At 45.8% G+C, this 27,572-nt stretch overlaps 1 protein-coding gene across 3 annotated transcripts in view; it reads left to right on the top strand.

Annotated features, from left to right (window-relative positions):
• Positions 1 to 16,368, top strand: part of DPYSL5 (dihydropyrimidinase like 5) — a 91,970-nt gene extending 75,602 nt beyond the window's left edge. For all 3 annotated transcript variants that reach the window (XM_070573065.1, XM_070573066.1, XM_008513040.2), the window contains 5 exons: positions 2,988 to 3,129; positions 4,332 to 4,474; positions 5,928 to 6,135; positions 11,208 to 11,376; positions 13,333 to 16,368. In XM_070573065.1, the coding sequence (XP_070429166.1) occupies positions 2,988 to 3,129; positions 4,332 to 4,474; positions 5,928 to 6,135; positions 11,208 to 11,376; positions 13,333 to 13,418 (748 nt within the window). In that variant the 3' untranslated portion in view covers positions 13,419 to 16,368. The remainder of the gene's footprint in view (positions 1 to 2,987; positions 3,130 to 4,331; positions 4,475 to 5,927; positions 6,136 to 11,207; positions 11,377 to 13,332) is intronic.
• Positions 16,369 to 27,572: the final 11,204 nt, after the last annotated feature.

The raw sequence follows: 27,572 nt of genomic DNA, 5'->3' as shown, positions 1-27,572 counted from the left end.
TCTGTCCCATAGCTTTGCTCTGATACTGACAGCAGCAGCTCTGACAGATTTAAAGAAATCAAGAGACTGAAAGAAGATGAGGGGAGAAATGCTAGCTCAGTCCCTACTTTTAAAAATGCTTTTTGTTGGGAAAAACTAGCCTCTTTCATCACTATCAACACAACAAAAACACACAAGTATCAAGAACCCACTATAATAATGCGGGTTCAGTTCCGGGGTCAAAGACTCTTTTGAAACACCTCTGCTTGCCACAAGCAAATGTACGGAAAGAACACAAAAGGAGTAAATGCCCCAATTCACCCAAATTACAGTGCCCAAACCCACACGAGTTCAAATAGGCAGGGGAGAAAAGTATTATTAATTGAATAATTTAAGTTTTTATATCTCGCCTATTTTGTCAAATTTATTAAAATCATTGAAATAAATTCTATTCATTGAAATAGAATTGTAATTCCTTGTGAACTGTTATGAGAATAGTTTGAATCCCTTTTTTAATTGGTGTGTATTGTAAATATGTACAGTTTTATAGGATTTTGAGCATAGTTTTAACATTTTAGTTATTTTTGTAGAAATTTATGATTACTATAATTTTGCTTTTTAGACAAATTTGTTAGTGATAATTGATGTTATGCAAAATACTTGCTAGAAAACCCAGACACCGATTATCATATTCCTATAAGAAAATATAAACTGCTTCATAGTGATCTACTTTAGGATATGATTTCTTAGGATTAGCAGGGTAAAAAGTACAATCTAGGGGCTGGCCCCGTGGCCGAGTGGTTAAGTTCACGCGCTCCGCTGCAGGCGGCCCAGTGTTTCGTTAGTTCGAATCCTGGGCGCGGACATGGCACTGCTCATCAGACCACGCTGAGGCAGCGTCCCACATGCCACAACTAGAAGAACCCACAACGAAGAATACACAACTATGTACCGGGGGGCTTTGGGGAGAAAAAGGAAAAAATAAAAATCTTTAAAAAAAAAAAAAAGTACAATCTATAGATGTAAGGATTTGTCCTTTATTTAAAATCTGATTTCTTAAAGGGACCAGAATTTTTTTCATTTAAACATGTAAGATTTTAAAGTACTTAACAAAGCCAGTCATGTTTTAAACTTTAAAGAGTGTGAGTGGCTGTTTCCTGTCTCCTGGATCCAGGACAGCATTTGGAGACCCCAAAAGCCCTTCTGGCATGTAACCACAGTCATTCACACCTGCCCAGGGGCACCTGTTTGTGTAGGAGCCTCTTTAGAAAGTTGAGTGTCCAATAGGACTTGTTGGTTAAAGAACGGGAGTTGAGCCAGTTCTTCTGGGGTCCCTGAACCGCAGACCATGACTGATGGCCCCTCTTCTGATCTGGGCCTGCCAGGTGTCTGGAGAACCCCCGAGGAGAAAGTGAAACCCTAAAGATTCTGTTAATCTCTGGTGGGTTCTGCAGGCCCGGGGAGTGTGAGGCACCCTTGGGGAGCCTGGAACGAACCCTCTGCTCTGTGGAGGCGTCACCCTTGCAGTCCCTGAGAGGGCCCAGAGCAGCGTCTTTGGCCCAGGGAGATACCAGCCCATGCCACAGGAAGAGCTAAGTCATCTCGCTGTAGATTTGGTCAAGGATATCATACATTTGGCCAGAGCTGTGGCTAGTGAGCCCTGCCAGGCCCCCAGTGAAACAGCCCTATGTGCAGCCTGACCCGGAATCATCTGAGAGCCTTAAGAGTGTGCATCCTCACCAAGCCCAATAATGCCTTCTGCTCCCAGATTCCCCTTCTAACGTGAGCATCTTAGATGGCCATGTGCACTTGTGTTGCGTTGCTGCCTCGTACAAATAAAATTAAACTCTCAGGGCGCCCACTGTGTGGTCCCAGCTGTTGTCCCCCTCTGCCACCTGACCCTATGCTCCAGCCAGGCCCCTCCCTGCCCTCCAGGGGTATTCCCCACCGAGGCCTGAGCAACATGGGCATTCTCTCCCCTCTGCCTCTCACCCCTTCTGAGCCCTCAGCCTACAGACATCTCTGAATATGGGCCAGCTGTCTGCCTCCTTCATTAGGCAGAGAGTCTGCCACCATGTGCATTCTGTCACCATCAGAAGCGTCTGCCCTTGGGGAGCCAGCTCTGATGGCCTAGTGGTTAAAGTTCAGCACGCTCCACTCCTGTGGCCCCGGTTTGGTTCCCAGGCACCAAACCACACCACTCGTCTGTCAGTAGCCATGCTGTGGTGGCAGCTCACATAGAAGAACTAGAAGGACTTACAACTAGAATATGCAACTATGTATTGGGGCTTTGGGGAGGAAAAAAAAGAAGTGTCTGTCCTGAGTTCTTAGCCAGCCCGGGAACCCTGAAAAGCCCTGCCGTGGCTTAGCCACTCGCACCCTTGCATGGAGGCTGGTGCCAACAACCGTCAGAGAATGATGGTCATGGACGGGAGTGGTGATGAACCAGGTGACTTGCATACCATTGCTGGTTTATTAAGGCGGACTTCTCTTCTGTCCTGTCTCTCCTTTCCCCTTCTGGGCCCTTAGAGCCCCCACATCCAAGGAAGGCAATGGCTTCAAGTTATTTAGCAAAGCTTAACATCAAGCTTGTGAGTGTTTTACCAAGCACGTGCTTGTTGCCAGCAAGGCCTGGGGGCGCTGAGGGAAGAGAAGCAGTTTGCATATAGTTCCTCGGTAGTAGAACCACTGCCACCCTCTCACTTTAGCTAAACTCTTAAGTTTAATTTTTCTTCTCCCACTATCTTAACTCTTAAAAGTTGACATCCCAGACTCCTGTGACACCGGCAGTCTGTACCACGCTCGCTCATATTCCCATTCTGCAGATGAGTAAACTGAGGTTTGCACAGATTGAGTGAATTGTTAGAGGTCATACAGCTACTGTGTGGCAGAGCTGAGATTGGAATCAGCTTTACCTGTTCCCCAGCAAAGGCTTTTTCCCTATACCTGTCCCCAGCCTCTGGGACCCTGTTCCTCCCCTTACTGGTCACGTCCTTCCCTCTACACAGTGATACGCTGAATATTGTGGCATCAGATCACCGGCCTTTCACCACGAAGCAGAAAGCTATGGGCAAGGAGGACTTCACCAAGATCCCGCACGGAGTGAGCGGCGTGCAGGACCGCATGAGTGTCATCTGGGAGAGAGGAGTGGTATGTTCTCAGGAGCCCCTGCCCGCTCTCGTCCTAGCAAGAGTTGTCACCCTTAGGAGGGCCGCATCAACCGCAGCTCCTTGTTTCGCTCAAAAACAAAACCACAAAAAGGTCTTCATTTTTTTTCCTGATCAGAAAGGTAATAAGGCCTAGTATAGAAATTTGGAAAATACAGAAAAGTATTAGAAAAAAAAATCCTGGTAATTCCATACCGAGAAATCAAACTATTAATATTTTGATATATTTCTTTCTAGTTCTATGCGTGTACTATACATTATTTTAATAACAAGGTTGATGCTATTTTTTCATATAACAGTATATCTTGAGTGTCATACCTATATCAGTAAAAATTCTTTAAAAACATCTTTGTTAAGGGCTAAATAACATTTCCTCCAATGGAGGTACCCAACTTCAGTTAATCCTTCCCTGATGTTTGGGCGTTTCAGCTGTTTCAAATTTCTGCACTAGATATAACGCTGCAGAGGGCCTCTTTACCCATGAGTATGTCAGCATTTTTGATTATTTCCTGAGGACGGATTCCTAGAAGGGGATTTCTGGGCCAAGGGATATGAACATTTTTAAGGCTCTTGATATAGTTTGTCCAACTGCTTTTCAATAAGATAGAGCTGGGACTTCATTTGAATAGCACCTGTTCTGCCCATGAGGAATAGGGTTTTTCGGTCTTGACCTATCATGGATTAGATGCAGCATAGAGTATGGGCCCGAGGAGATCTGACATTCTCAAGACTCAGCCACCAGAGCAGGGAAGGCCAAAGAGGTGGCTCAGGAGTCTCCTTTGAAGAGAGTCCACAGTGCTCTCATGAGTGGGTGGGTGGGTAGGGCAAAAGATATTTTCCAGAGCACAGAATTTATGTCCCTTTGTGGATGAAGGGAAGCTCCTGACTCAGCCACAGTGGCACATGGGTCGAGCTGGTTTTACAAACAGGAGATAGATTTGCACCAAGTAAGCAGACTTTTGGAACAAGGGCCCACCCACCATTGCTGCTGGATGAAGGAGAAAGGAGCAAGTGAGTGCAGGAAACCAAGCCAAGGAGGTCGGCTCATCTGATCTGGTGCCCAAGACACTGTCCTCAGCACCATTGTTCTGACCAATTGAAATGCCACAGGCCAGGGTCAAGGGTGACTGGGAGTTTGAGTCACACGCTGGGCCTGGTTGACTTGATACTTGTGCCATGTTTCAGGTCGGAGGAAAGATGGATGAGAACCGTTTTGTGGCCGTTACCAGTTCCAACGCAGCGAAGATTCTCAACCTGTATCCCCGCAAGGGCCGCATCATCCCCGGAGCTGATGCTGACGTGGTGGTGTGGGACCCAGAAGCCACCAAGTAAGGCCCCTCCTGGTGCATGGGGCTAAAGGGACTTGGGATTTAAGGAACTTGTATTACAGAGCTCCAAACGCATATCATCTTTGCACCACTTCCAGCTTAGAGAACCCGGAGGTGTGTTCAATTCAACCAATATTTGAGGGCCAGCCATTGTCCAAGAGCTAGAAACGTACCAGCGAACAAAACAGTCTTGAGAACTGCTGCAGTGCAGCTCCATCTGCACAGCACTTTACAGTGTTTCAAAGCCACTTCACGTCAATTATCACATTCGATTTTCACACAGCCCCAAGAAGCACTCAAGCCTGGAGTTCTTATTGCCATTTTACTATGGAAGAAACCAAGACAAGAGAGTAGAGGGTCTCCCCACGTCACATGGCTAATTAAGTGGCTGAACCAGACAGATATCCCGACCCTCACTTCTGGGCTCTTCCACCAACCCTCTGCTTCTCTCATTGCGGGCGAGTACACGGCGCTCGACACCCACAGCATTAGTGAGCACAAGCTGAGTGAATAAATGAGGTGTGTCAGGAGTTATCACGCCACAGGATGCAGAGCACCGTTTTTACTCAGAGATTTGGGCAGGGGAAATGGGAATCGTTTTTTAACATTAAATTTCATTCAATCACTTAACAAATATTTGTTAAGTGCTACCATTTGCCAGGCACTTTTCTAGGTGCACAAGCTAGCAGTAAGCAAGATAGACAAAAATGTGCTGGAATTTTGAAGATGAATAGTTGAAAGGCAAAGAAGTTCAGGTGTGCTCACCACCCACCCCCATGCCGGGATACCCACACTGTCTTCTCCATTAGTGCCTTGAGAAGCGACGTTCGGCATCCTGATGCCTGGGGCTGGTCCCTATTGCTGTAGCAGTGTGGCTGTTACTGATTGCTCTTGGTAGAGAGGCCCCTAGAGTTTAGCCCAATGCATTAGTCCGTTAGGGCCTCCATAACAAAATGCCACAGACTGGGGGGCTTAGACAGAAATTTACCTTCTCATGGTTCTGGAGGCTAGAAGTCAAAGACCAAGGTGTCAGCATGTCAGCAGAGTTGATTTCACTCTGACGCCTCTCTCCTTGGCTTACGGATGGCCATCTTCTCCCTCTGTCTTCACGTGGTTTTCCTGTGTGTGTACGTGTCTGGAGTCTCAATTTCTTCTTCCTATAAGGACACGGGTCAGATTGGATTAGCGCCCACCCATGTGACCTCATTTTCCTTTCATTACCTCTGTAAAGGCCCTATCTCCAACTAAAGTCACATTCTGAGATATTAGGGGTTGGGACTTCAACATATAAATCGGGGAGGGCACACAATTCAGCCCACAACAACCAGCCTTTGGGGATCATTTCTTCCCATTGAGTGTCATCCGTTCCCACTGAGCATCTTCCCTCCCCATTGAGCTGTGACATCTTCAGCTCTTCTCAGAGCTTTCTCTCCTGCCGCTGCCTCCCCACCAGGACCATCTCAGCCAGCACCCAGGTTCAGGGAGGAGACTTCAACCTGTATGAGAACATGCGCTGCCATGGCGTGCCGCTGGTCACCATCAGCCGGGGGCGAGTCGTGTACGAGAATGGTGTCTTCATGTGTGCAGAGGGCACCGGCAAGTTCTGTCCCCTGAGGTCCTTCCCAGACACCGTCTACAAGAAGCTGGTTCAGAGAGAAAAGGTAAGGTGAGGGCAGGGAAGAAGATGTGTGGGAGGAGGTTGAACCCCCCTATTGGAGACATCTGCTATGACTTTTACTTCTCAAAGATGTTCTCGCTCTATTTTCTCACTAAATCCTATTGCCTGGAATGGTCACTTTGGGAATAATCCAAATGGTAGGAAAGAAGCACCGATAACAAGGTAAAATTTATTGAGAAGCATCCCCAGTTCCCCTGGAGCTGGGATAATACTATGAGATGCTCACAGCTGTCCCGACATCTGGTCTCTAGGAGGCTTCCTGCCGAACCTCAGGGCAGGGGTCCCTGCCTCGGCCTGGGTTACCATACCCGCCCTGGAGTTGCTCTTTCCCTGAACACCACCCCCCGCCATGACTCTAATAGGCTGGGTGGGCTTTGCTGAGTGTGGGCCCCCCAACACTGAAGTGGTCAGGCCAGATCAGATCTCAAGGGCCCCACCCAGTCCTCAGATCTCGGATCCCAAAAGCACCCTGGGTGTTTGGTCACTAAAGCTTCTGGCTCCACCTCCTCCCCAGGGGCTCCCGTCCTCTGGGTAGACACATTCACCCAAAAGAAGGCTGGCTATTTCCTCCTCACTTGGGGACTGATTGTCCAGCCTTATCTTTGAGAGTTGCCTTGGAGAATCTGGCCTGAATCCTCACTGACAACCCAGGTGTTGGCAACTGTGGCCCTGGGCTCTGAGTGGAGGTCCCAAATCATGAGAAAAGAGCAAAAGTGACAACCGAGCCTCATGCTGTTTCCCCGCCCCTTCCTCTGGTGTAAAACAATACTGTGGCTTTAAAATGCTCCTGCCTGGCTGTTTCTAGATGCTGTCTAAAAAGGATGGGTGTTCTTAGATACGTCATGGCCCAGGGCCTGGGAGTCCTGGCCTTGCTGGGCCTAACAGCTCTCTCCTGCCCAGGCTCTGGGAGGCCACTGCTGTAATCATGGTACACACAACACACGTTGATCTTTTTTTTTTTTTCCAATTTCCTCCCCCAGCTTCACATGTGTCCTGTTCTTTTGCTCCTTTGCCCAATACATCCCACTCCTCTGTACACAGCAGGTGCTTAATCTGTGTTCTAGAGGTAGTAACAGTGAAGGTTTCTGGGTGAGTCGGGAAAACTGCCCAGTCTAGCCCTGTCAGTCAGCTGCTTCTCTGTTCCAGTGGGGAGACCCAGCAAAATGGCCTGTGTGTTTTAGGTGAGGTCCTAAGTGCCAGCGGGGGGTGGGAGGAGGGGGAGCCCCTTTATGGGCCCTTTCCAGGGGACCTCTCCACCCCCACCCCACCCTGTATTGTGATCGCTGTCCCAGATCAACATCAGCTTCCCATTTCCAGGTCCCATTCTCTCCAGTCATGATTGGCTCCGGCTTCCAGCAGGAGACTGGAGATTTAAAGGACCTTGACTGAAAATGGACTCAGCTGCCACATTACAGAGCTCTAGAAATCTGCTTCAGAATATCTCAGGAGTAGGTCTTTTAAGAACTGTCTCTGGCTTGGCACACTTGCCATCAAATGGTCATACGACCTCTCCCCTTCAGCCAAACTTCCTTATTATCTTAGATCTCTAATCCTTTATGCAAAAATCAAGCTTCTTTACTCAGTTCCTTGGGCCTCCCTCCTTGAACCACCTAAAGGCTTTCAGAAGTAGCTGCTTCAGCCTTCACCCTCCCTGCTGTTCTCTGAACACCCTGCACTCTTGCTGGCCTGTGAGGCTCCAGTCCTGGGATGACCCAAGGACCAGAAGGAAGGAGGGATCCATCAGCTGGGGCAGTGGGCAGGCCCCTGAGTCTGGTCCTCAGTGGAGCCCCTCGATCATAAGTTCATTCACAAAAACCACACCTTTCTTTCTCAAACTGTGGCCCAGCTCTGCTGTGCTGAGAGGGGAGTATGTGATGGGACAAGGAATGCCAGAGTTGGAAAAGTCTGGTTTCCACTCCTTTGATGACCAGATAGAATTTTAAGTGATCAGGCAAACGGGGAGTCCTGAGTCCCCTAAGGCACAAGGAGGAAACGTGAGTGTGTCTGTGACTGAGTTTCTCTTGATTCCAGGCTCGGGGCCCTTGAGCTACTGCCATTGCTTGGTTCCTCCCCCTCTTGAAGATGTGAGGGCTAGTAAAACTATTTGAGAAGCCATCCTCTAAAGCCTAGGAGTCCACGGGACATATTAGCACCAGAAGATCAACTCTGTGGGCAAGCTCTCCGAATAACTAAAGACCCTTCTCTCCCAGAGGCCAACGAACGAAAAAAACCCAAAACCAGGTCTGCTGTGGGGGAGCAGACTTGGATTCCCTGAAGAAAACATGACTTTAGTTATCACAGTGTTCAATCCAAAAGCAAACCCAGGGCCTCTCAAGTAGGCAAGTGGTCCTGTCTCCAATATACTTCCCAGATGTAGATAGTGGCAGGATGCCTCAGCCCCATCTCTGGAGGATGTGCCAGGAAGAGCTGTAAGAGCAATGCACTCACACAAGAATATCTGAGAAAGGTTGGATCTAATTGAAAAAAAGAAAACAGAAAATAGCAAATGTTGGTGAAGATGTGGAGAAATTGGAACCTTCATTCATTGTTGTAAGGAATGTAAAACAGTGGAGCCACCTTGGAAAACAGTTGGGTGATTCATCAAAAAGTTAGATATGGAGTTAATAAATGACCTAGCAGTTCCACTCTTGGGTATTTACTCAAGAGAAATGAAAATAGATGTCTACACAAAAGCCGGTACAGTCAGGTGCTGCATAATGATGTTTTGGTCAATGACAGACTGTATATACCACAGTGGTCCCATGAGATTAGTGCCTGATAGCCTAAGTGTGTAGTAGGCTATACCATCCAGGTGTGTAAGTGCACTCTATGACGTTCGCACGACAAATTTGCCTAACGACGCATTTCTCAGAACTTATCCCCATCGTTAAGCGATGCCTGACTGTGCATGAATCTCTGTAGCAGCATTGTTCATAAAGGCCAAAAAGTGGGATCAACCCAAATGTGCATCAACTGTTGAATGGATAAACACAATGTCATTTATCCATACAATGGAACATTATTCAGTCATAAGAGGGAATGGAGTACTGATATATGCTACATACAACATACGTGAACCTTAAAAACATTTAGTAAGTGAAAGAATCCAGTCACAAAAGACCACAGATTATATGATTCCATTTATATGAAATGTCCGGAGGAAGCAAATCCGAAGACAGAAAATAGTTTAAGGTTTCGGCGGGGAGGGGAGAGTGGAGTGACTGCTAATGGGTATGGGGTTTCTTTGTGGGGGTGATGAAAATGTTTTGGAATTAGATAGTGGCAATGGTGGGACAACATTGTGAATATACTGAACACCACTGAGTTGTATGTTTTAAAATGCTGAATTTTATGGTATGTGAATTATATCTCAATTTGAAAAAAAAGAATATCTGACAACAGTTCTGTGGTCTTCCCAAAAAAAGATATTTTAGTCAAGAAATAAGGTCAAAAGAGGGCAGAGAAAGTGTTTTAAGCCCTTTTGAAAGCCATATTCACAAAAACATAAGATAAATACCAACTCATGGCCGACTGCTCCTCGGGCCAGCCACCGTACGGGAGCACCAGCCTCCGGGATCGATAGAAACTCAACCCAGAGCCGCCGTATCGAAAGCACTTATCACAATGACAGTCTAAGTTCCTCAAGAAAAAGGAACTTGTTCTGCTATAGCCCTTCTGTAACAGAATGCAGGAATGTGGAAGAAACTGTCAGAAAACCTCATTTTCTGAAAATTATAAATGAGCAGTTCCTAAAGAGCACAGGCCCTGGCAAGAGGGCAGCTCTGACCTAAGGTGCCGTGTGTAAAGCCAGGACTCCCCCGGGGTCTGCTCCTGCCCTTCACCGCCGGGACCCCGGCCTCCGAAGCCAGACGCCAAAGTGTAGCCTGGGAAAAGCCAAAACAGTGCAGTCCAGGTCTGACATCCTGAGGGCCGAGCTAAACTACAGATCTGTTGTCGGGGAATACAGAGGAGTATATAGACTGAAGAGCCTTCAAGAAATCACCTCTATCTGTTGTTTCTCTCAACAAGATTTTCAACAAGCATCAAGCAGCAAGGAGATTGAGGTTTTGTCCCTGCCTGGGGTGTAGATCACCTACGCTGCTCCTTCGGACCTTATGCACACACTCCAGCACGCTTCTTCCTCCTTGCAATAGCACTTCCTAATATGATTAAGCACCCGTAAATGACCCCTGCACTAATACTTATATGTTCTTGCCATTTGCCAGAGCAGTTCTAAGAGCTTTATGTATATTATTTCATTTGATCTCATAACAGTTCTATATATAGTACTAATAGGTACCTTTATTATCCTAATTTTATGAATAAGGAAACAGGCACAGAGAGGTTAGATAACTTGCACAAGGTCACACAGCTTATAAGTAACAGAGCTGGGATTGGAATCTAGGCAGTGTGGTTGCAGAATATAGGCTCTTGACTCTCCTTCTTTTCTGAGTACAAGGTTAACTGGGGGACTCTCATGTCTAAATCGGCCTGTTAAGCCTCTATCCCCACAAAGTTGTCAGATCACAGTAACAGGCATGGCCTCTTGGGAGCCTGGCGAGTGAGGGGGTGACATTGCTCTAAGTGAGGGGTGCTCGCTAAGGCTGAATACCTCAGAAGTCTACCTGCTACCTCGGAAAGGATTCCACCGATGTTGGGAGAGAGCCAGTGGGTATCTCCTCTACACACACACACATGCATGCACACACACGTACACATGCACGCACACACACATGCACTATTTAAGAGGTGTAAGAAAAGAATTCTTCCCCTCCTGGGCTCAAGTGTAGGAAGGCTTTGTCACGTGCACTAATTTGGGGCCCAAGCAGAGTGGCAGCAGCTGCAGTCCTCTCAGCCAGCAAGGAGGCTCTGGTGGTGCCGGTGTCTGGGCTCTGGTGGTGCCGATGTCTGGGCTCTGGTGGTGCCGGTGTCTGGGCTCTGGTGGTGCCGGTGTCTGGGCTCTGGTGGTGCCGGTGTCTGGGCTCTGGTGGTGCTGGTGTCTGGGCTCTGATGGTGTTGTCTTCTCCCTTTTTCTCCTTCTCCATCCTTCACTAGATCTTAAAGGTGAGGGGAGTGGACCGTACTCCCTACCTGGGGGACGTAGCTGTCGTTGTGCATCCTGGGAAAAAAGAGATGGGAACGCCACTGGCAGACACTCCTACCCGGCCCGTTACCCGACACGGGGGCATGAGGGACCTTCATGAATCCAGCTTCAGCCTCTCTGGTACGAGCAAGGGCCACTTGGACTGGACGCTGGTCTCCACCACAGTGGGGTGGCGGGAGGAGGGCCGAGGCGCCAGGAGGCCCCCTCAGGCAATGGACCTTATGCTGCTTTTCCTCTCCATCTTCTCCCTCCTTGCCCATCCCATGTCCAGTGCTGATTGCTGGGTCCAGTATTAGAGACACACAAATATGGGGGGGGGGGGCTCTTGGTCCCTGGGCACCAGCCGCGCTAACAGGCCATGGCCCTCCAGGGGCTCTCCTCATGGTTTCTAAGTTCAGATATTTTCGTCCCTTGAAACATCCTGAGGGCCCTGCACATAGGGCGTGTCCCAGAGATGATCTAAACTGGGAAGGGTTAATCCTTTCTGAGCTACATGGCACTGCACCCCCGTTACCCTCCCCCCCGGCCATCCCGGTTCCTCGGGAGCCTCTCTGAAAGACCTGCTATTTCCCTGTTCTCTTCCCTCCCTCACCTTGTCCCCACGTTTGCCCTTCTGTCACCTTCTTGTTTGCCGGGAATTGTATTATACATAATTCACATAGACACACAATATGGGGTGTGTCTGTGCTCAGGACTTTATTGTCAACAACGTGTTTCCCAGGATGCAGTAGTTAACAGTGGGGGGTCATTGACGCATAAACAACCGCCCTCAGTGAACAAGCAGAGGCTGTAAGATGCCCTGGTCCTGCAGGCAGCTTTGATGGAAACTATGACAGCCACTTGAAAGGGGCAGGGAGCCTTTTGGACTAGCCCAGGTGCAGACCTAGCATCCGCCCTTCAAGGGCTGTGCTGGGGCCGGAACAGCAGAGGAGCAAGATCCAGATCCTTCTGCACAGAGCGTGGTGTTTACCCATACAGTAAACCATCCCTGTTTACCGGAGATGAGGCCCATACACAAGCTGTCCTAATATAAGAGGCAGAGGGCTAAACCAGCAAGATGCCAAGGGAGTGGGGCTGCCTGCCCAGCTTCCTCTGTGCCCAACTGCACGCTGGGAGCAGCTCTGGGTAGAAGACATGCTTCCTAATGAGGAGCTGATAGCCTGTGGGGAGGGGTCCTCTCCACCACTCTCCTCATTCAAAGCCTATCTCGTTACTGAGAAACTGCTCCGCCACCCTGACGGCCACCACCACTCACACCAGTGACAGGACATGAGTTCAGGGAGTCAGAAAGGGTTCCATGGTGTGGAGGGGCCATGGGCACTCCGGCCTTGCCAGTCCAGGAGGTGTGGATTCCCACGGCTGCTGGGCATGGCCCTTCCTGCAGCCGTCAACCCCACAGGAAGCAGTAAAGCCCCTAGGGCCGTGGGCCCCCACTAACCAGTGGCTTCTGCTCCCACTCAGGTCGCCAGGCAAAGCCAAGACTGGGCAGAAGTCCTCAGATTTAGCAAACATCGGGCATCCTCTCACCTTCGCTCTGCCCCAGACTTTGTCTGTTCTAAATGGGACAGGCTGAAGAATGTCGCCCTACACTCCCTGGGGCACCAGGCCTCCTTTTCTGAGTCTCGAGATTTCAAGATGTGGGAGTCTTTGGGGTGTGGTTCTTTGATTTTCCGAAACAAGGGAGCACCCCCTCTTCTCCCTCTGTTCCTCACTGAAGCAGATACACAGGGGCCCACTTGCTAACAGGCTGATCCATGGTCTGTGGCATGACGAGAGAGCTCCCAGTCTTGGGAGCAGGGAAGGTGGCCAGTAGGGCAGCTAATCTTGGAGGCTCTGAATCAGGAAGACCTGGGTTCAAATCCAGGCTCTACCCATTATACACCGTGTAACAGTGGGCAAGTTATTAACTTCCCTGAGCCTCAGTTTCCTCATCTGTAAAACAAGATGGAGTTGTTGTGAGGAGCAAATTAGATAACACGTGTGGAGGGCCTAACAGCCTCCACCGGTAGATGGTGGCCGTGGTCTCATCAGCCAGGCAAGAGCAGCTGAGCTCACCCTCTGCTTCCTTCCCCGCAGGTTCTCAGATCGATGACCACGTTCCAAAGCGAGCTTCGGCTCGGATCCTCGCTCCCCCCGGAGGCAGGTCAAGCGGCATTTGGTAAAGGCACTGACCAGCCCCCCCAAGTGAGGATGCACCACTGCCACCAGCCCGCACACCCTCCGGCCGCAGCTGCAGGGGCAGGAGAGGCTGGGCTGGGCAGCACACCACCTGAGGGGGCCAGGGGACCCGGGGAGCCCTCCCCATGTCTGACACGTGATTCACTGTGCTCCGAGCCAACCCTAACAGGCACTTTGAGATGTGTTCCTCCTGCTGCAGTCCTTTCCTGCCTTGGCCCCGGCAGGCTTTTCTGGGGCCCAGGAAGCCCACACTATGCACAGACCCCAATGCATAGAGCCCGGCCCAGCCCCTCCTCTCACACCTGCCTCCATGAGCTGGCTTGGGGAAAGCCCAGACTTTAGTGCCCTGCCCCTGGCTGACCCGCCAGTTGTCCAGAGCACTTTAGCAGATGTGTTTTAAAAGAAAAGGACTCCCTCCCCCATCCCCATAGGCCCCCGTGGTCACTTTTCCCAAGTCAGACAGGTGTTAGCTTCCCAGCCATGCTCAAGATGTCCCGTTTGTCCTGACTCGCCTCTGGCCCCTGTGTGGGTGTGGCTGGGACACCCTGGGTGTGGCTGTGGTTGGGACACTCCGTGCCCTTTGCCGGCTTCTTCCTTTCCCCATCCTGCCCTCTAGAGTCACGGGCCCAGAAGGGCGAGCCGGGCGGGCGTGAGGCTGGCACCAGGCGCGTGTACATGATTTCGTTTTGCACGTTTGGTTTGCGCAGTGGTTTGGTTTGACTTGTTTGTGCATCCTGTGAAAAATAACGGTGCTTCGTGTCACTAGCATAGCATAGAAACAGGAATAGATGTGGACCTTAGGAGATGCTGCACTTGACACCAACCAGACAGCCTAGGGCCCAGCAGGGGTGGGGGTGCTGGATTCACAGGCCCTTCTCCCCACCTGGAGTCTTCCAGGCTGCCAGAGGCCCTGTCTCAGGCCCTCTTCCCATTCCCTCCCCTCCTGGTCTAGTTTCCTACATTTGGAGAGGGTGCCTGGGATGCTGGCCCTAGAGACCATCTCTGGCCCTGGTTACTCCCAGCACTGACACCCCCTGCACCCAGCTTCCTGTAAATTCCCCCTGCTGGACCGAGGCCCAGCCGCTCCTCCTGTGTGATTGGCGAGAGACCTCATGCCTGCTGTGAGAGGGGGAGCATGCCTAGGGGGAGTGTGCTAGCAGATGCCAGGGAAGGAGGCCAGGCCAGCAGGACCCGGTTGTAGAACTGCATTGCTACAAAGGTGCCGTGGTCTTCTGGGGTCAGCACCTTGTCCTCACCTGCTTGTGGCCTCCACCTCCTCCCACATCCAGTTGGGCCATTCCAGCCTCTGAAGCTTCAAGAGGTTTCCATGGAAACACTAGAGGCTGGGTGATCTCCATGCACCCGGAGTGAGCTGGGAAGTGACCCAGCCCCTGCCCTTATTAAGCCTTGTCCTCCCTTGGGGAAGTGATTTCATGTTGCACGTTTGGTTTGAGCATCCCAGGCTTGCACGTGGCTCCTGGACTCTTGGGCTGGTGGTCATACCCTGCATATTTCTATAGTGCTTTTCATGTTTTCAAAGCACTTCCACATACAAGCTCTCAATTGCTCCTCACAACAACAGAGCAGGTATTATTCTCCTCGTTTCACAGATGAGGCCCAGAAAGATGAGGCCTCCTGACCCCAGAAGCGTCCATGGCTACCCTTGGAGCTTGGCTGTCTACCCAAACTGTGGAGGTGAGGAGTAGGGTGACGTCTCTTGTAGATCCCACCCAAGAGTTTAACCAGCCAGAACGCTCACTCCCCTGGTAGGCATTCTGCTTTGTTTTGCACAGGTAGATAGATTTTTTCTTGTAAACAAACTAATGCATAGTCACTGTTTGAGCCAGAACTAGTTAAATGTTGAGGGCTTGCCATGTGGTTTGAGCTGCCTCCCCATCCTCACTTCTTCTCTTCATGCTCATCTTCCTCACTTAGGGGCTGAGAGGACAGAGACGGTAACCCAGGGAGCAGAGGCAGCAAAGGCACTCATGGAAGGTGGCAGCCCTGGGGACAGTAGGTAGAGATCTGGGCCTGGGAAAGCATGACACTGACCCCTTGGTACAATGCACATCATCTTTATCCCTTTCAGCCCTTGCTGAGTCATGGGCCTTGGGCAGATGCCAAAGAGCCGAGTGGTGGTGGTGGCCAGCGGGCAGACTATCCCTGCTTGGGCTAGGAAAGCTTTACCTTCTCTGAGTGCCTCCGCCCGAGAGATGCATGGTCCGTGGCTGTGGGAGACCACATCCTGGAGTGGTCCACTGTACGCCTTCCACTTCATCCACCCCCGATCCTTACATAGACCCCACCCTTGCCCAGGAGCTTCTAGATGAAAATCAGGAGGTTCAAGGAACCAAATGAATGGCCAGCCCCCACTGCCTACTCCTTGCCCCTGTGCAGAACTCCAGCCAGCTCCATCACCAGCCCCACTGGCTCCTGGTTGGAATGAAAATGGTCTCTGGTTGCACTGAATGCAGCTCTCAAATTGGTCTTGTACTTGCTGAATAAATACTGTTGTTCTTGCCTTAGCTGCTCTCTAGGTTTGTGGGGTTAAGTTACCAGAAAATTGTGCTACTGTGTTTGCGTGTGTGTGTGCGTGTGTGTGTAGTGCTAGGAGTCCACAGTAGGTCTCTGTTGAGCCAATGCCATGATGAGGGCTTTTCCAATACTGATCCAGAAACCACAGAACCACACGGAAACCCACACCCCCTTCAGCTGCTCAGGCAGCAGGCACAGCCTGGGGTCGGGATGGAGCCTCCAGCACCCCAGCACCCAAGTGACTTCCTCACTCCTCTGTAAATGTCTTGGTGCTAAGATCGTGTCAACCCCAAGATGACACATGGTCCTGTGCTTTGGCCACCCATTTGAGGCAAAAACAAAACAGCCCGACACATTGTGTTCTGGTGCAGGTTTGTATTAAACTGTAGCTACTTCTCACTCGGTCTCAGTTGTGTTTCTTCAAAGAAGAGGGAGTTTGACAGGGGACCTCTTCTGCAGTGGCTGGGGTGAGGCTTCAGTTGCTAAGAAAACTCAGCTTTCGTTCTTCACTCATTACGTAACAGGTTGGAGCTCACTGTGAGGCCTAAGCAGAGTCGATGAAAAAAAGTTGAGAGACGGGAGCCTCAGTGGCCCAACAGCTCACAGTCAGTCCTCTTCTGGTGGGAACAAAACCAAGGTTTTTGGTGCCAGATGTCCCGGGACAAGATTGCTGAGTTATCTGAAACAGGTATAATTAAGAGGAAATATTAGATACAAAAGGGGAGAAATCTAGGTTTTCCCCACCAACCCTTTGGCGCCTGTTCTCTTGGCTACCATTTTGGAAACCCATAGCCCCTCTTCACACAGTGGAACCCTTGGCTGCTGGAACCATGGCCTCATAAAATACATAACAAATGGCCGTCCTAAGGCCACTATGTCTTTGAAGGGCCTTCAGGCCTGCCCTCTGGCTTCAGAATCCTCCCTTTTGGATTGGCCCACTGCACCTCAAAGCCCTTCCACCTGCATCAAGACCCCTGCACCGTTTCTCTAGCTCTCAGCCACATGTTGGTAGGGATTATCTAACCAAACACTTTCCCACTAAAGAGTGAGTGAAACTGCTGCTTCCAGTACTATGGGGTCACTTGTACTTATTTCTTTGCCCCAAAAGACAAAACCCTAATGAGAGAATTTTAGGTAGTGTGGGAAAACAGTTGGCGCCAAGGGAACTTTCTCAGCTCTCTCCAGATAAGCAACCCTCCTGCCAATAAGATAGGCCATGACTGAAAGAAATACCCGGAACTCTGTGGTTAGGACCGAGCACTTGGCTATAACGAAAAGAGCTGCGTGTACACCTCTGGTAGGTTTTCTGAGCCAGATGGAAAGACCATTATCCAGGTTTGAAGGTTGCCAAGCCCCTGGGATGGTACTGGGCCAAAGTGTCTGTGTTACCCTGCTTTCCCATAACATGGGAGCACACCAGAATTTGATTAACTGCCAAAAATCCGTTGTAAGTGTTTGGATGAAAAATGACATGGCCACACATTTGGCAGGCCATATGCATGCTATCAGGTGGTTTATAGCAAAAGAATAAAAGAAGATACCCGAGAAGACACTGGATGCTTTGAATGTATGTAGTTGTGGGAAAATAAAACAGGCTCAGACTTTAAAATAAGGTTTGATCATTTATAAGAATCTGCATTCGGGGAAACCAGAACCAGTCAGCAGCTAGGCAACCATCACCCTCAATTTCTTCACTCGGATTTGCAGGTTGACTTATACACAGGCACAACCTAACACTAAGAATTGCCTTGTAGCTGGTGGAGGAGGGAGAGTCTCATGACACCCAGTGATGGAGAAGAAACTTCCTGATACACAGGAGGATAGACCTTACGGTCCTTGTTTAATAAAGGCTGTTGAGAGTTGCTGATAACACATTTGAAAGGGCTCTTAGTACTTTCCCAGTAAAACATTAAAGGAAATCTAACATTTCGTTAACACTTGGCACCATCTTATGATGGAAGCTGAGTTCTTCACTTTCTTCCCCTCATGTATTTACAAATCACGCATTTATACCTGAAGGGATCTTGTCCTGGTTTGCCCGGGACAGTCCTGGTTTAAGTCTGTCACCTCAGAATAATTACTAATGGTACGCCTTGCTCTTTCAAATATGTTCTGGTTTGGACAATAAATTATATGGTCACCTTATGTATGCCTGTATATTTATTAGGCTATTAATATGCCTGTCCAGGAGTTAAAATTTTTTCCATCACTGAAAGATAAGGGCCAAGGCATGGTGGGAGGTGAGGAAGATGGGTCCTTCTGCAGTGGGTGGGGACAAGGGTTTCCTGTGACAAGCCGAGTCCCCATACAGCTCTTGGAGCCTTCGTGAGGTCTCGGTGGCTCTGGATGTAGCAGTGTTGGAGCACTGGGGGCACTTTCCTAAGCTTTTCGGTTTAGCTTATAAATCTTATTATTCCATTAAAAGTTGCAAGTCTACCACATTGTATCATTTACCTTTAAGGGGCCTTTGATCCCATTTACAAACTTTATTAAACACTTTACAACATTTTAAACTACATTTAAAATTCTGTTTCCTTTTTTTTTTTGGCTTAAGGAAGATTCACCCTGAGCTAACATCTATTGCAAATCTTCCTCTGTTTTGTCTGTGGGCAGGCACCACAGCACGGCCACCGACCAGTGGTGTAGGTCCACACCCGGGAACTGAACCCAGGCCACCAAAGTGGAGTGTGCTGAACTAAACCACTAGGCCACGGGGCTGGCCCCTATTTCATTTTTAAGTACTTTTCCTAAGTACTAAATAATTACCGCTCTAAAAATTAAGCTTATAAATATAGTGACCTTAGATGCTTATTAGATGTTTCACTTCACTGCTAAGCATAAACTTAGTGAGATTTTGACTTAAGGTCATAAGTTATACATTTTAAATTAATTATGACGTGCTTTCTCTAAGAGGTCAAAATTTTCTTTTATAAGTACATAAAATACCAAATATGCACAGATTCTCTCAATATAAAAATGTTAATACTATGGCTTTGGTTCTTTAAAACCTTTATTTTCTCGGTTCTACAGCTTCTACCAGATCTAAGTTCTCACTGAGCTTTGGCTATGAGTCTTGTCTTGATGGCAACTCAGCTCCTAGAGGATGCGAGCGTGGGCTGCTTACCAGCTCCACTCAAGTGGCTCAAATCTCCAAAGTTATACCAGATTTTCACTTTACCACTACCTGGCCCATCTACAGTAACTGCATAGTTATTAGTGCAAGATTTATATGTAAGTTATAGCCAAATGAATTCTGCCTCCTTTTAAAATTTTTGAATAAATTAGAACCTTTTATTTTAAGGTTTCCTTAAATTTTAACTTAAATTCTGTCCTTATATAGCTTTCTTTATAAAATAGACATTTTTTTAGAATAGTCTTTGATTTACAGAAAAATTGAAAAGATAGTACCTACATACCCTACATGCAGCTTCCCCTATTACTAACATCTTACATTAATAGGGCACATTTGTTAGAATTAATGAACCAATTTCTCATTAACTAAATTCCCATTAACTAAAATCCATACTTTGCTGGATACTTTATTCAGATTTCCTTGGTTTTTACCTAATGTCCTTTTCCTGTTCCAGAATCTCATCCAGGATACCTCAGTACATTTACTTGTCATGTCTCCTTGGACTCCTTTTGGCTGTGACAGTTTCCCAGACTCTCCTCATTTTTGATGACCTTGATAGTTTTGAAGAGTACTGGTCGGGTATTTTGTAGAATGCTCCTCTATTGGAAATCTGCTGTTTTTCTCAAATAAACGGTTAGCCTGGTGTTACAGGTTTTTAGGAGGAAGACCGCAGAAGTAAAGTGCCCTTTATATCACATCACATTAAGGGTATATACTGTCAACATGATTTATCACTATTGATGTTGACCTTGATCACTTGGATAAAGTCTAGTGTAGCTTTTTAAATTTACATTGTTCCCTTTTATGAGCTACAAGTTCATCTTGTTATAATATGCAACTTCCTTAAGCAACTAAATACATACATCATGCCATGTATTGTACTAAATTTTGCAGATGTTTGCTAAATGATTCTCCCAGTTAGGAATTTTAATTTAGTTTCCAGTCTTTAATTTGCCTGTGGGAGAGTAAGAAGATACCAGTATCTTAGAATGCCCCGTGATTAACAATACTCACATAAACACAGATTCTTGAGGTTTTATCTGAAATCATATTGACTCATGGATCAAAATTTAGGCATTTACAAATGCACAAACACTATTTTTATTTTCACTATGTAACGCCAACTTCAGGAGGCCTTTGGATAAATACAACTATCCACTACCTTAATGCTATTTGAATTCAAACTTCCAAAATCTAATGAAACTTCTAGGAAAAAAACAGAGACTAAGCAGATAAAGTTAATATGCAAATGTTGGGGAAGCATATATTTTATTCCTTTAACAGTACAAAAGTTAAGTTGAGACTTTTCTATGGATTTATGTCATTTCAGATTATCTGAGTTTTACTGAATAAATTGGTAAAGGACTCATTTTTCCAATTGTAACATTTCAGTTACAATTTCCACTACTATCAGAATCTCGTATGTTACATTTACAAAAAGCTTTAGCTATTTTGTTTTAATGCAGAAATTCAAATTCTTGTTGAAATAAATGATGCTATATTCAAAATTCCTGATTTCACATTCTGTATTAATTTATCACCTCAGGGAGAAAAAGACAAAATTACATTTAAAAAAATTAACTCATTAAATTTCCCAGCTTTGCTATATAGTAGGCTTTAATCACCTTTTAAATTTGAAAGGCGATTAACACTGAATTCCCAAATTTGAAACGTTTCAAAACAGCAGTAAGAATTATCAATGATTCTCTTACCAAGGAAGGGCATGGAGATAGTTGGGTCAACTACCAACTTTCTAGAAAGGTCTTTGCTTTTTATTTATTGTTTGGCCAGTGACATGTTCCTATCAGGAATTTTTCCTTTTGAGCTTAAGATTATGCTAAAAATTTGGTTTAAAAACATCTTAATTTTCATAATTTTTAGGTTTACATGAATACATTTACACTATCATGACATCTTTCTGGCTTGAATCACAGAAGTGTGTTGAATACTTTTCTCGAAATGCAAATTCTTCACATTTTTACTATTAAAAGCAAATAATCATTCCTGAGACCCTTTTTCTTTCTACAGATTGACAACATGTTCTATGAATTACAGCCCTCCGAGCCCCTTTGGGGGAGACAGATTCTTCACTTGTAAATCGAAGATCACCTCACCGTGAAAGACAGTTGCTTACAGTTATGCTTTTTGAAATTTCATTGTCTACTCAGTGCCTCTTGCTTTCTTAGAATTCCTTTTTTTTTTTTTTTTTTAAAGATTGGCCCTGAGCTGACATCTGCTGCCAATCTTTTTTTTCCTCCCCAAAGCCGCAGTACGTAATTGTATATCCTAGTTCTAAGCCATTCTAGTTCTTCCATGTGGGACACCACCACAACATGGCTTGATGAGCGATGTGTAGGTCCATGCCCAGGATCCAAGCTGGCGAACCCCAGGCCACCGAAGTGGAGCGCATGAACTTAACCACTCGGCCATGGGGCCAACCCCTAGAATTCTTGGTTTTAAACTGTCCTCTGAGGGTTTGCATTCTAGGTTTACCTTGAGGGGAGTTGTTCCCTTTGATCAGTTCCCAAAGACGCCAAGTTTCAAGACACCAGAACAGTTCTTTCCAGGAAACTAGACTGCTCCTGGGGTTAACCTTTGATCCGTTTACTGCTGTGGGAGCAGAAGCTGCCAGGGAACAATGTCTTCAGGGGATTCAGGGCCCTAAGGGAAAGGAGACTTCAATGGCAGGGCCTTGAGGGCCTGTGCCTGTCTCACAGTTGTCTGAAGAAGAATTCCTGGTCTCTACAGAAGGGGAGACGTGGAGGCTCCAAGGGTGTTTTAAGATGAGGTGCTGCATGTTGGGTTGCTGAGGTTTATTCAGACACTCACTTTTTCAATGGCCAGGCTTTTATAGTTAAGTTTTCCCCAATGTGGTCTGCTGGACAGTCAAGGCCTGTAACTTTTCTAAGTCGTGAGAGTTTGAGCTTGTGTTTTGGGAGCACTTTATGGTTTTTACTTGATGTCCGTAAGACGGTTTTTTAATTTCTCCCGGGTATCCGTATGGGAAGCTATGAAAGGATTGTGCCTTTCTTTTGTCTCACTTTCTCGCAGATAGCACACTTTCATCTGGCAGCGTGGTCACAGTACTATCAAGAGAAATTGTAATTTTGGACATCTCTGCTATACCAGTTCCATTTTGTAAACAGATTCAGTAGATTGGGGTTCTTAATGGTGGAACATGATCTGAGCAGGGGTGGGGCTCCCTTCCAAACCCTTGGGCTGAAATAATCCTTTAAGTCAGTCCAGCCCCGTGGTTCTCAACCAGGGGAGATTTTTGTCCCCCAGGAGACATTTGGCAATGTCTGGACACAATTTTTGGTTGTCAAAACTGGGAGGGTGGGTAGAGGTCAGGGATGCTGCTAAACATCCTGCAGTGCACAGGATGGCCCCCCACAAGAAAGAATTGTTTGACCCAAAATGTCAATAGCACCAAGCTTGAGAAACTCTGCTCTAGCCTAAGGGTGAATACGGGACATTCGATCATTTTAAGAAATCATATGGGAAAAATTTAAGAGATGGGGAGAGGTAGCTCAATTAGGATGCCTACCTTATATGGCAAAGCCTTTTGAACTAAAAACACCCCAGGGGTGGAGCTGAATCACAGCATCCCCAGGCAGCACAGAGAAGGTAAGGAAGATGCTTGGAGAGAAAGACATAAATGGATCTTACCATGTGTAGGCCCAGGCCTCATCTGGCAACCCTCTGCCACCATTATCAAGGTCCATGTGGTGCCAGATCCTGCCACGACTACGTCAAAATGTTTCAGGAAAGAAAAGACCACAGATGCAGAATTTAAAATTAGGTTTTGTCATTTACTGAGATTCTGCATGCAGGAACGAAGGAGGTTAAACACTTACCAAGTGGCAGCTTGATGACTGTCACATTTCAATTCCTTAATGATCAAAAGTATAGGCTTTCTTTTATCCCTGGGTGTAAACTAGGACCCTCTCCAGGAATTGCCTAGTGGCCAGTAGAGGAGAGAGGCTTCTTAAAACCCAGGATGGGGAAAGAAGACCTCGTGATACTCAGCTGGGGAAGGGAGGGTGGACATTATGGTTATAAGCAAAATTTGAAACGGTTATGTGAAGGAATGACATAATATACATCTGTAAAGGGTCACAGTGTTTGTCTGGTAAAATATTAAGGATGTATCTTTTTTCTCAATTCAAATACTTTACTTTGAGTGTAAAAGGTATACAATAAAGTATATACAGCAGTTTTCTGTTCTCTGCATGTAAGGAGCTTAGAAGTCGCCATTCCATCCTAACGACAAGTAAAAAGATGAACAAACTGAAAAATCAACAACTCTTCTTGGATCCATAAGAAAGGGGAGGACACAGGACAAACTACTGCCCCCGAGATTTGAAAGAGAGACCAGGGGAATAAAGTTGGAGGGATCACACTTCCTGATTTCAACAGCTACTGTGAAGCAACAGTAATAAGGACAGTACTATGTAGCACTGGCATAAGAGCAGACATGTAGATCAATTGAATAGAACTGAGAGTCCATAAAAAAAAAACTGAGTCCTAAAAAAGAAAGACAAAAGTGTCTATAATCAACTGATTTTTGACCAAGATGATTTAATGGGGAAAAATAGTGTTTTCAACAAATGGTGCTTGGAAAACTGGATATCCACATGCAAAAGAATAAAATTGGAACTTTACTTCACACCACATATAAAAATTAACTCTAAATGGATCAGAGACTCACATGTGAGAGCTAAAACTATAAAACTCTTAGAAGAAAACATAGGGGTAAACCTTCATGGCCTTGGATTTGGCAATGAATTCACCAAAAGCATGAGTAACAAAAGAAAAAGTAGATAAATTTGATTTCATTAAAATTTAAAAATGTCAGGGCCAGGTCTGTGGCTGAGTGGTTAAGTTCGCCCACTCCACTTCAGTGACCTGGGGTTTCAACAGTTCAGATCCTAGGCGCAGACATGGCACCACTCATCAGGCCATGCTGAGGTGGCATCCCACATAGCACAACCAGAAGGACCTACAACTAGAATATACAGCTATGTACTGGGGGGCTTTGGGGAGAAGAAGAAAAAAAAAGATTGGCAACAGTTGTTAGCTCAGGGCCAATCTTTAAAAAAAAAATAAACTAGGTTTGGAGCTGCCTTTAAGAAAACAAATTAAAAAATGTTTGTGCTTCAAAGGATACTATCAAGAAAGTGAAATCACCCACGGAATTGGAGAAAATATATGCAAATCATATATTTGATAAGGGTCTTGTATCTGGAATATATAAAGAACTCTTATGAATCACTAATAAAAAGACAAATAACTCAATTAAAAAATGGGCAAAAGATCTGAATAGACATTTCTCCCAAGAAGATATACAAATAGCCAATAAGCACATGAAAAGAAGCTCGTCATCATTAGTCATTAAGAAGATGTAAATCAAAACCACAATTAGATTTCACACAGTATGGAGATTCCTCAAAAAACTAAGAATAGATCTACCATATGATCCAGCTATTCCACCACTGGATATTTATCCAAAGAACATGAAAACACAAATGCATAAAGATACATGCACTCTCATGTTCATCACAGCATTATTCACAATAGCCAAGACTTGGAAGCGATCTAGGTGCCCATCAATGGACAAATGGATAAAGAAGATGTGGCATATATATATATACACAATGGAATACTACTCAGCCATGAGAAATGATGAAATGCGGCCATTTCTGACAACATGGATGGACCTTGAGGGTATTATGTTAAGTGAAATAAGTCAGAGGGAGAAAGTCAAATACTGTGTGGTCTCATAAATGGAAGATAAAAATAATGACAAACAAACACATAGAAACAGAGATTGGATTAGTGGTTAGCAGATGGGAAGCGGGGAAGGATGCAGAGGAAAGGGGTGATTAGGGACATGTGTGTGATGATGGATTGTAATAAGTCTTTGGGTGGTGAACATGATGTAATCTACACAGAAATCAAAATATATAACGATGTACACCTGAAATTTATATAATGTTATGAACCAATGTTATCGCAATAAAAAAAATTAGATTTCACTTCACACCCACTAGGATGGCTATAATCAAAAAGCCAGATAATAACATGTGTTATCAAGGAAATGGAAGATGGGAACCCTCAGACACTGCTGGTGAGAATGTAAAATGATACAGCCACTTTGGAAAATGGTCTTGCAGTTTCTCAAAAAATTAAACATAGATTTACCATATAATCCAGCAATTCTACTCTTAGGTGTATACCTAATGAAAACATGTCTACATATAAATTTGTGTATAAATACTTGTAGCAGCATTATTATAACAGCCAACAGATGGAAACAATCCAAATATTCATCAGATGATAAATGGATAAACAAAATGTGGTATATCCATACAATGGAATATCACCCATAAAAAGGAATGAGGTACTGATACATGCTACAACACTGATAACCAGTATGAAATGTCTTATGATGCCAGAAACTAAGAAAATGCTCAAAAAATAATTGGGCCATATGATCCAGCAATCCCACTTCTGGGTATATATCCAAAAGAATTGAAAGAAGAATCTCAAAGAAATGTTTGCATGCTCACGTTCATAGCAGCATTATTCATAATAGCCAAAATGCAGAAGCAACCCAAATGTCCATTGACAGATAAATGGATACACAAATGTGACATATGCATACAATGGAATACTATGCAGTCTTAAAAATGAAGGAAATCCTGTCACATGCTACAATCTAGATGAACCTTGAGAATGTTATGCTAAGTGAATTAAGCCAGTCACAAAAGGACAAATATTATGATTCCACTTATATAAAGTACCTAAAGTAGTCAAGCTCATAGAAATAGAAAGTAGAATGGTTGGTACCAGGGGCTTGGGGAAGGGGGAAGAGGGGAGTTGTTTAATGGGAATAGAGTTTCAATTCAGCAAGATGAAAAAGTTCTGGAGATCTGTTTCACAATAATGTAAATATGCTTAATGCTACTGAATTGTACTTTAAAAAATAGTTCAGATGGTAAATTTTACGGTATACGTCTTTTACCACAATAAAAAATAATTTATGATAAAAATTGACCATTTGCTAGACCTCAAGGCAAGATTAAAAAAATTTCAAAGGATCAGCATTGCACAGATCTTGTTCTCTGTCCACATTGCAATTAAATTAGAAATAAACTACAACATCAATAAACCCATATGTTTAGAAACTGTTTTAAGCTGTTGAATCATTTGTCCATGAAAGACAAAAATACAAGTTGTGCTGTGTTTATACAAAATATAAATATCTTAGTACAAAATATAATAATTGTGGTAGCTAGAGTGGCATTTAGGATTGAATTTATAATATTAGACACTTTTAAAACAAAATGAGAAATTTAAAATCATTAAGTACATTAATGGCTAAATATAGCAGACTAACAAACCTATTTTTCTCCATCCCCTCTCAAATCCTCACTAAAATGGCAATTAAAAAGGGGTGTTAGGGGCTGGCCCCGTGGCCGAGCGGTTAAGTTCGCGCGCTCCGCTGCAGGCGGCCCAGTGTTTCGTCGGTTCGAATCCTGGGCGCGGACATGGCACTGCTCATCAGACCACGCTGAGGCAGCGTCCCGCATGCCACAACTAGAGGAACCCACAACGAAGAATACACAACTATGTACCGGGGGGCTTTGGGGAGAAAAAGGAAAAAATAAAATTAAAAAAAAAAAAAAAAAAGGGGGTGTTAAGCCACAAGGGAAAATGAGATGGGAAATGACATGAGAGTATATGAAGGATATCAATAAAAATTTGGAAGATATAAAGCAGATGGACAAGGGGTAACTAACATTGCAGTGTGGGGAAAGCTGAAAATTCTGCCTACAGTGAGAACAACCAATAAGAAGCCATTTCACACCCCAGAACCCAGGAAGGAATTGAGTAGAGGCTCTAGGGAACTCCAAAGACCAAGGAGCGGAAGCAAGATGATTGGCTGAAATTCTCCATGAGGAGCAGCTAGACCCATAGATTCTCCAGCTCCTACAAGCAGCTGTCCCACTTCTTTCCAGGCTGTCAAGGGGCGAGGATGAACTTAGGTGGATTTAGTGTAGGGCAGAGTAGTGAACAGTGACATCAGCCTACCCCAGCCTCCTTTCCATGTCATCTACCAAAACCAGTGTAGAAGATTTATACCCCCAGACAAGAAATCAATCTGAGGATTCCTCTCTGGGCAAGCTGATTGGCCAAGAAGAAAATACCTATATTCTAATATCTGGGGGGGTCCCACAATGATTTGGCTGGTTCCTATCTAATGTGAAGACACTCCAGCCAACATGCCACACCTGTGAGCCCCAATCTTCCAGTCAGCCTGTGTATGTCTTACTCTTAAAATTCAGGAAAATCTCCAAAAAGAAAGACAGCCCAAAACAAACATAAGAACAAGTTATCTCAGATAAAATTGAGATGATTCAAGGAGTAAATGAAAACTTCCAAGATAAAGGACTCTCCCAGAGAG

This window comes from Equus przewalskii, chromosome 14 (genome assembly GCF_037783145.1).
Source record: "Equus przewalskii isolate Varuska chromosome 14, EquPr2, whole genome shotgun sequence".
NCBI lineage: Eukaryota > Metazoa > Chordata > Mammalia > Perissodactyla > Equidae > Equus > Equus przewalskii.
The sequence above is the reverse complement of the archived record's forward strand: the minus strand, read 5'-3'. Positions and strand labels throughout refer to the sequence as shown.